Here is a 9,828-nt window from a genome sequence, read left to right as displayed (position 1 = left end):
GGCTGTAGGCTAGTGAGGAATGTGTTTCTTCTTCACAGCAGGGAGATGCATGCCAGCCAGCGGCGACTCCTCCGTCAGACGTGACGTCGCATCCCCCCCCCTCTCTCTCTCTCTCTCTCTCTCTCTCTCCCTCTCTCTCTCTCTCCCTCTCCCCCTAAAAACTTTGCGGAAAGTTTCCTATGAGGGCAAAACAACACGTCGAAAATACACTGTGAGACTCTCGGAATGTGCGGACCATTGCACCACAGTACCGCATCCCGTCGTCGAAATGGTAATGCAGTTGTCTCGCTGCATCGATCCCGTCGTGGCTGTGACTCTTTTTTGCGCCGCCGTGTTGTTGGCGAAAAGCTGCGTCCACTGTGCGACTGAAGAGGATGATGAAGTCCTGGAGAAAAACCAGCTCAGCGAGTTTTACAGTAAGTAAAAGTCACCCGGACAGGTCCCCAAAAACCTTCTCATGCCAAGGACCCACCCACCCCATATAAATCCATATTACAAACCATTTGGTAAGATTTGGTCCCAAAGAATCTTTTTCTGGAGCGATTTTACGCACTAAAACGCGGTGCAGAATTATGTAACGGTTTCTGTATTTTAGGTGTGGAGATAACCGGGCAGAGCGAAAATCTGAGAAAAAAATCATCTTTTCAATAGATGCAGCTCCTATTGTGCTAATATCTAGTGCATGCATGAAGTAAAGTGAAATTAAACTGTTCCACATTTTTGCTGGGGACCCGGTGAAACCCTCAGGGCCCCCTGGTGGTTCCCCGGACCCCTGTTTGTGTCCCCCTGCTGCTGTCTTCGTCCTGTTCATTTGGTTTGGCTGGTGATTATGAAATTATGACACTGAGTAACGGTTTGTCTTTGTACAAAATTTGGGATAAATAAAAATGCATCGGGTCTCTTTGTATTATTAATTTTATAATAAGATATTCAAAATAATGATCAGCCTGCATGAGTTATAGCCTAAACATTACTGCATCATAGCCATGCAAAATTAAGGGCATATTGTACCTATTTAATATTAATTTGGATACTGTGCATAACGACGAGTGATAGCCTATTATTATGATCGTCTTTCAGTAGAATCATATATGGTGTTACCATGATTTGCTATTCTGTTGTCTTATTAATGATTAAAAACCAAATCATACTTACAATCTGCAATAAAATGAGATTTTAAACAATTTAGGGGAATATTGTGTGAAAAATAGTTTTATATTAGCCTACGATGCAGCATCAATATGATTATTTGAAGTGGTTTTGCATGTTGCACATAGCATGTTGCTAATAGTTTTGTATAGATTTAGAATTAATTTATGATTAACCACAACACACACACACACACACACACACACACACACACACACACACACACACACACACACAATGCTTTGTAGGCTACCTAAATGTCCTAGAGATAAGCTAATAAGAGATAAGCTACAGATAGTTTCTAGTATAAACTTCCCAAACAGGCGACTGTAACATGCCTCTTTTCCCCACATCATGAGTGACATAAAGCCAGAGGTTACACTCAGATGTAGGCTATAATCAGCCAGATACATCCTTTGTCTTGTTCGTATATCCAGTTACACCGAAGACCCCTTTGACCAAAAGCTCCTCCCTATCCTCCAGGCTTTCAGCTGCAGCTACAATATTACTCATTTTCCGTGGAAATTCAGAAAACAAGGATGATGTCATTTTATTTTATTTCACCGTTTTTTAACCAGGTTAGTCCCATTGAGATCAATGGAGTCCTGGCCAAACAGACAAAACAACAGTAAATAACAGGAACATAGCTTGTGCGTGTGCTGCGGTATACAGCTCTGTGCGGCTCCGGTGTGGCTGCCAGACTCTCGCCCATGTAATAGATGGGCAACGCATGCGGTACGGCAAAAATATGCACCTGTTCTAGTTTTGCCGGATCTGCATGCGTCTGACAAGATTAAATGGGTGTGGGTGGGTCTGTTCAGGCAGCCATACCACAGCTGGTGGACATACTACTAGGCCTTAATAGTGCACTGGTTCTGAATGGTTATAGCATAGCTGATAGTAATATTCTCAATTTACATGGTGTACAAAAGTGACTCTCGGACTCCAATTCCCATAACCCATCACTCCCTCACCTCCAGCCATTTCCCCTCACCTAAGCACACCTGCACCTAATTCTGGACTGATTACTACACTGTGTGTCCTGGACTGTGGCAGAGAAGGCTGTGTTGCTGTTTTACTCCCTTGTTGTTTGTCCTCTCTTCAGATGCATTGTTAAGTAAGTTGTAGTTTTGTTATAGTTTCCGTTGTGCATTGCTTTAATGAGTATTCTGATTTGGGTCAGATTTCTTTGATTACCTTTAGTTAAAGCTGTTGTTTCCCTTGATTGTCTTAACTAAACCCTTTGTCCTTATTTGTTTCTGTTATAGCCACAAATCATCTGTTGAGTACATCTGCCTGTATCCATCCGCAACATCAAGGGATTTGAACCTTAATAAACACCCTTGAGGATTTGAACCTTAATAAACACCCTTGAGGATTTGAACCTTAATAAACACCCTTGAAATGTTCCTCTGGTCCTCTTCACTCTGATCGGTGTCCCACTTGCCCAGGTTAAAAGAGTTATCCACATTTATCAGTTTTGTTCACATGGTTTAAATGTTCACATTACATTACGTCATTTAGCAGACGCTTTTGTCCAAAGCGACTTACAATATCACAATTTGTTAACAGTACAGAAAACCACTATGTAACACAATCAATGACAGCTAAGACATTTTGATAGACTAGCACCATGTAGGAAGTAGTTTGAGAAGGAATAAGTAATGGGTAGCATTAGTAGTTTTTTTTTTTAAGATGTTAGTTAAAGAAGGGCCCAGGTGTAGCCTGAAAAGGTGAGTTTTTAGTCTCCGCCGAAAGATTGGCAGTGATTCGGTTACTCAGCTCATTCCACCATTGAGGGGTCAGGGACGAGAAGAGTCGCTATCGGGACGGGCGACTTTTGAGCCCACGTAGCGATGGAGGAGCGAGGCGATCTGGACGGGTGGAGGAGCAGAGGGAGCGATGAGAAGTTTGGAACTTGACCATAGATTGCAGATATGAAGGAGCTGACATGTGGACTGCCCTGTAGGCCAGTACCAGTGTCTTGAATTTGATGCGAGCCGAGATGGGAAGCCAGTGAAGGTCACGGAAGAGGGGAGTGACATGAGAGAATTTTGGTTGGTTGAACACCAAATGGGCTGCAGCGTTCTGAATGAGCTGAAGCAGTCGGATGGCTGCAGCAGGTAGCCCAGCCAGAAGAACATTGCAGTAGTCCAGGCGAGAGATGACAAGTGCCTGGACCAGGAGTTGTGTTGCTTCCCTTGTGAGAAATGGACGGATTTTGCGGATCTTGTACAGGGAGAACCTACAGGAGCGGGCAGTTGCTGCGATGTAGGCTGAGTTGGACAGCTGATTGTCAAGGATCACTCCAAGGTTCTTAGCCGTTTGAGAGGGAAACACAGTAGTGTTGTCAATGGAGATGGGAAGGTCGGTGAGGGGATAGTCTTTCCCGGGGAGGAAGAGTAGCTCTTGTCTTACCAAGATTCAGCTTGAGATGGTGGGCAGACATCCAAGCACCAATGTCTTTGAGGCATGCAGCGATACGTGCCTCGATTTGGGTGTCTGAGGGGGGGAAAGAGAGGTAGAGCTGAGTGTCGTCAGCATAGCAGTGATAAGAGAAGCCATGAGATGAGATCACATGGCCAAGAGATCTGATATATAGAGTTTACATCCTCCTGAGGTGATGGGGCCACACCTCACATTCATCCATTCATCCATTCACCCCTTTATCAGCCAGTTCCATTTACACCGAGAAATATAACTATGGTAAGGAACAAATGTATGTTTAAAAAAAAGTTAATTGCAGTTATGAATAATAAGATAGATTTTGGTCTTTGATTTACTGATTTGTTAATTGTGCAACATGGAAGGAATTTGTATTACGGTATGTATTATGTATTATATATTGTAATCAAGTATTTCAATTATAATATGATGGTTTCATGTGAGTATGGTAAAAATAAGGTCAGGATAAGTGTTTTTGCTGGTATAATTACTCAGGAAGACCGATACATTTCTTTTTGTTTATGAGAAGAGTTGATACTGTTAATATTTGATTGAATACTGAATATTGAGTGAGCCTTGACTCACTTGTTTTTTGTTTGTTTTTATTTATTTTTGTTGTGTTGTTTTTACTCCAATGCTTTTGGATTTTTATGTTTGTATTTTTGGACCCCAGGAAGAGTAGTCTTACCTTTGCTGTAGACTAATGGGGATCCACAATAAACAATTAAACAATTAAACACATAAATGCCCCCACTTCCTCCCTCAGGGTTCCCACACCTTCTTAAATGTCAAATTCAACAACTTTTCACTTTCCAGACTCAATTCCCTCAAATTCAAGTACCCATATTTTGAGACACGGATCAAGGTTGATTACCGTTATTATCACAACACTGCACATTTTTTACATTTTCCAGGCATAGCTGAAGGTTGGCTTAACGTTAGCTAGCTAGCTTGCTTGCATGCTGCTATTTAACCTGCATCGTTCGACTTCGATCGCTCATGCGCACATGTGACCATCGGGATTTCTCGAGGCAGGCGGCGCGCGAAACAAGGACGCACAGCCGGCGGGAGACACACATGCAGATAGCGGAACGTAGCCTAAAAAGATCAAAAGAACTTCAGCTTCTGTTCTGGCATAAAATATATAAATTCACGCACTTTCAATGACCCACATCGATTTGTTTATTTTCCAAAACTTTCAAGGCCTTGATTCCCTCCCCCCCCCCCCCCCCCCCCCGCTTGTCCATCCCTCTCCAGAAAAGGGCCTATTCATCCTGGAGAGTTCTCCGCTGAAGCGCTGCGTCACGGTCGATCGCTCCAACCTGGTGCTGGAGAGCTGCGAGCGGCCCACTCGCCACATGCTGTGGAAGTGGGTCTCCCGCCACCGCCTCTTCAACCTGGGCACCAGCATGTGCCTGGGCGTCAACGCCTCCGACGCGTCGCAGCCGCTCGGCACGTTCGAGTGCGACGTGGCCCTCCGCACCCTGTGGTGGCGCTGCAACGGCAACTCCCTGTACGGGCCGGCCCAGATGAAGCTGGCCGTGGCGGGCCGTTTGGTAGTGGTGAAGAAGAACTCCTACCACCAGTGGCGGAGGTACAACACACCTGGAGAGGGGCCCTGCTCACACCCATATGACGGTAGGCATGGTTTCAGTGAGAAAAGATTATGTGTATATCTTTCTTTATACATTCATATCTTTGCCTAAACATTAGGTTTAGGCAAATATAGTCTCTCCCCAGACTCAAATATTACGTTGAGCCCATACTAGTAAGAAATGTTGGTCCAGGAACAACTGTTACTTGGGTCCACTGTACCTTGGTTATTGTCTGACTTGGTATGTTGTACTTACGTCATTATAAATCATAGCGGGTGTGTTTTATATGCAGATATCCACACTTTGTTGGGGAATGCACATGGCATGCCGTGTGCGTTGCCGTTCAAATACAACAACAAGTGGTACTCAGAGTGCACAGCCGAGGGGCGCGAGGACCATCGTCAGTGGTGCGCCACCACCACCCGCTATGACGACGCGGAAAGATGGGGCTTCTGTCCAGTACCAGGTAAAACACACACACACACACACACCGGGGTAAGAAATCCCAATTATGCCTGTGGTAATATGGACGCCTGACCAAGCCAGAGGTAACACGGGGGCTCGAACCTGCAACCCTTGTGCAGGCAGGGAAGGGAATCTATCGCTGCACTACGAGGGGCGCGCCTACCTTTTTCTAGAGGTTTCCCCCCCTTGATCTGACTTTTAGGGGCATTTCGATCCTTTTCAGGGGCAATATTATTGAACACTGGAAAGAATCACATGTCACATATTGATTATTTTGACCTTCTCCTTAACACAAGAGTTTCTCTACTTTGTTCTTAACTCCTGGCTCTATAGATTCAAGCTGCGACACATTCTGGGACTCGAACCAGGAGCTGCGTGCGTGTTACCAGTTCAACCTGTACACCATCCTGACCTGGAGCCAAGCGCTGTCCACCTGCCAGGCCCAAGGTGGAGACCTGCTGAGCATCACCAGCCTGGCTGAGCACAGGTACATCACAGGTAGGCATCCCAGCTGCTAGAGAGCCACAGTCTCAGATAGCCTACAGTAGGCACCAGACCAGAAGACAAGCAGCTCCTCCACCTGATGCAATACACAGGCACAGTACAGGGTTCCAATGCAGGTCTGGAAAGTCTGGAAAAGTATTAAACATCTATTTGATCATTTCCAGGTCTTCAAATAGTTTGGGAATTTGAAAAAAAATGTCTGGAAAAGTCTAGAAAAAGTTGTGGTTCAGATCCAATACACACGTAATTATAGATTTTGTGTTGTAACCACCTGGGTCAGTTTTTGATGATGTTTGATTACATTTTATTTTATTAAGGATCCCAATTAGCTGGTGCCATAGCAACCAGCTAGTCTTCCTGGGGTCCACATAAAAACACATAGAAATAGTTTGGCAATTTGAAAAAAATGACTGGAAAAGTGTAGACAAAGTTGTGGTTCAGATCCGATACACACGTAATTATAGCTTTTGTGTTGTGACCACCTGGGTCAGTTTTTGTTGACGTTTGATTAAATTTTATTTTATTAAGGATCCCAATTAGCTGGTGCCATAGCAACCAGCTAGTCTTCCTGGGGTCCACATAAAAACACATATACAAAAACAATCACAAGTGAAAACCATACAATTACAGAAAGAATAATGAAAATAAATGAAATGAAGAATAATGAAGAATAATCTTCAGATAGAGGGATGCGCCTATTACCCAGCCACTGTCAGCAGGCATTATATCAAATAATTTACAGTAAATATATTTTATTTTGTCTTTCTGTCACTCTGTACTATTCCATATACAAATACAATTAAATTATTGCACACCAGAGGTCTGCTAATCATTTAATTCCTAGTTGATTTTCACAACTCATAAACAATTGTTTTTGTTGTGGCAGATCGACTGGCTGATGTCGGGGTGATGGTGTGGATCGGACTGCACCACCTGAACCATGGACGGGGGTGGCAGTGGTCCGATGGAGCACCTCTGTCCCTGGTCAACTTCACCACAGGTACAGAGCCCCATCCAAGGAAGTATCCACAGCCAGACCTGCTTAGCTTCCCGAGCAAGCCAGCGATTGTAACGTAGGAGCGCACAGTGCTGCAAGCTAATACAGCGCTATTGCCAGGGTGAAACCTTTCAAAATAAAACGTGGACACTCACTTCCTGTTCCTGTTGTTCCCATCAGCTCTGTCACCCAGCCCGCTGCAGGGCAACAGACCGTGTGGAGTTTACAACTCGGCCTTCCAGGGTCACTGGCAGAGCCTCTCCTGTGAGTCGGCTCTGCCTTACGTCTGCAAGAAGACACCCAACGACACCCGGAGAGTCGAGCCGCTGGGTGAGAAGAACGCATACACACACATGCTGCGCACATGCTGCCCAACGCACACGTGTGGTCTCCTTCCTCAAAGTTGTCCTAGATTATAGGAGGAATACATTCTAAAGCTGTGTTCACACCGAGATATCTATTTTTCTCTCTGTCGCTCGATTCAACCCTTTGGAATCGCTCTGTCGCTGTGTTTAAATCGCTCGTCAACAGGCACAATAATTGACGGACATCTGGGGGCCATAACGTTACGCAATGTCGGGATATTTGTCCACTACAAGCCACCGTAGTTGTTTACAAGCTAAGCCTATCAGCGTGCTCCTAACGCAAGCTCTATACCAGTAGTACAGACTTCACTTCATGTCAGCTGTCAGCCTGTCAATCAGCTGTCAATGCGGTTTCTTGCCACACAATAAACCAGCGGTTTGTTGCAAGCCAGTGTGATCCTTGACTCACTCTCACACGGCAGCCAATCAGCGTTGAACAGCGAGCGACTGATGGCAGCGAAATTTCACTCGAGTTGGGATATTTCATCTCAGGCGACGAGCGAATTTTCACCCTATCGCTCTGTCTCTATCGCTTGGACGCCCAGCGATTTTTCTCCCGGGCGAATATACGCTCAATCGCTCGTTTGCGTTGACTTTGTATGTAAACTAAAAAACTTGAATAGGTCGGTGTGAACGCACCTTAAGTCAAAGTGCAGAATGTGTGAGAGGGCTTCTTGTAGCTTCTGTGGCTTCAGACCGCAACAGCTGCCCGGCACCTGGGGAACATGGAGGTTTGACCTGTCTCTCACACTCTCTCTAACAGCACTGCTGCTGGCTGTTTGACTAAAACAATGTTTGCTGAAGCTCATGTTTTAAAATGTATGTCTCTCATCTCCCGTCATCTCCCGCCTCATCCTGTTACAGAGAACTGGCAGTATTACAGTACCATGTGCGCAGAGGGCTGGATGGCCCACGATGGGTTCTGCTACCGGGTGCTGCCGGAGTCGGAGGCAGGAACCTGGGAAGATTCATCCCGGGCCTGCGGCTCTCAGGCGGCAAACCTCACCAGCCTCCGCTCGCTGTCCGAGGTGGAACTGCTGCTTAACCTCCTGGCTAACTGTAAGTTCTCTTTATTATACCAACTGCATACTACAACACCATTTGAATGCTATATTGCAGAGGTTCTCAAATGTTTTTCAGCCAAGCACCCCTTACAAGATAGAAAATATACCGGGGACCCCCTCATTCTGATTTGTGATTTTGGGCTAAGCTTAATACTAGACCCTTTTCACGGGGGCCGTTTTGTGTCAAAGGCAGAATAAACACAGGTGCAAGCAAAACACTAATGAGGGTTTCCAAATTCCAATCATGGAAGTGTGTTTGGCTTGCACCTGTGTTTACCCTGCCTTTTCGACACAAAATGGCCCCCGTGAGAAGGGTCTATTGTTTCCACGGTAACGTGCTTGACTTTTAAATTGACTGAGATTAGAATGTAATCCATGAACCATTTTAGATTTAAAGCATAAAATATTTTCGTTGAACTATTTTTTTTTTTTTTAACCTTTATTTAACCAGGTCGGTCCCATTGAGATACAAAGACTTCTTTTTCAAGGAAAGCCTGGCCAAGATAGCAGCATAAAAGAAATAAAGTTACAACATTAAAACAAACAAATACCAATGCACAAACATGCAATAAAACAGGCAAAAGCTATGAAGCTTTTGCAAAAGGTTTTTATTTTTATTTTCCTGAAAACTTTTTGCGGACCCCCTGGCAAAGTGCCCCGGACCCCCATTTGAGAACCACTGCTATATTGCGTGTGCATATCCGTGTGCTGCAGTCTCCGGGGAGAGTCCAGAGGTGTGGATCGGTCTGAGGGCACGGGCGTCGGCGCCGGCTGTGGAGTGGTCCGATGGCTCTCCGGTTACTCTCACTCTCTGGCACCAGTACCACCCGCCTCACAACCTGACCGACGGGACTCTCTGTGCCAAGGCAGACAGGAAGGTGAGAGACCCTGTTTGTGCATTACTAAAAAAAAAAAAAAAAAAAAAACTTGTGAAGCACACATGGTAAACCCTCTTCCGGTCGAAAGAAACTAGTTATTTGCTGCTAGTTAGCTAGTGGCTGTAGTTTGGTTGAAAGAAAATCATCTTGAGTAAGTGGGTGGAAAGAGACATTGCTGTTTGAGTTTTTAAAATGTATATTTTGGCGCTTTGAGCACCACAGGCCAAGTGCCATCCAGTTGCATTGTACAGTATTTGAGAGAAGGCCGATATCTCCAGAATTCGGCAACTCACATCAAAATGATCTATGGATAAATAGCACTATAGGTAAGAGGGAAAATCAGATTCTTTTTTAATTTTGGGGTCA

At 45.0% G+C, this 9,828-nt stretch overlaps 1 protein-coding gene across 1 annotated transcript in view; it reads left to right on the top strand.

The window, feature by feature from the left end:
- Positions 1-256: 256 nt before the first annotated feature.
- Positions 257-9,828, top strand: part of pla2r1 (phospholipase A2 receptor 1) — a 35,955-nt gene continuing 26,383 nt past the window's right edge. Inside the window, exons 1-8 of the mRNA XM_083662284.1 lie at positions 257-416; positions 4,852-5,232; positions 5,482-5,655; positions 5,988-6,152; positions 7,045-7,158; positions 7,336-7,485; positions 8,385-8,579; positions 9,299-9,462. Of these exons, the coding sequence (XP_083518410.1) occupies positions 269-416; positions 4,852-5,232; positions 5,482-5,655; positions 5,988-6,152; positions 7,045-7,158; positions 7,336-7,485; positions 8,385-8,579; positions 9,299-9,462 (1,491 nt within the window). The 5' untranslated portion in view covers positions 257-268. The remainder of the gene's footprint in view (positions 417-4,851; positions 5,233-5,481; positions 5,656-5,987; positions 6,153-7,044; positions 7,159-7,335; positions 7,486-8,384; positions 8,580-9,298; positions 9,463-9,828) is intronic.

This window comes from Poromitra crassiceps (assembly GCF_964638095.1).
Source record: "Poromitra crassiceps genome assembly, chromosome: 28".
NCBI classification, from domain to species: domain Eukaryota; kingdom Metazoa; phylum Chordata; class Actinopteri; order Beryciformes; family Melamphaidae; genus Poromitra; species Poromitra crassiceps.
This window is presented reverse-complemented; position numbering and strand designations above follow the sequence as displayed.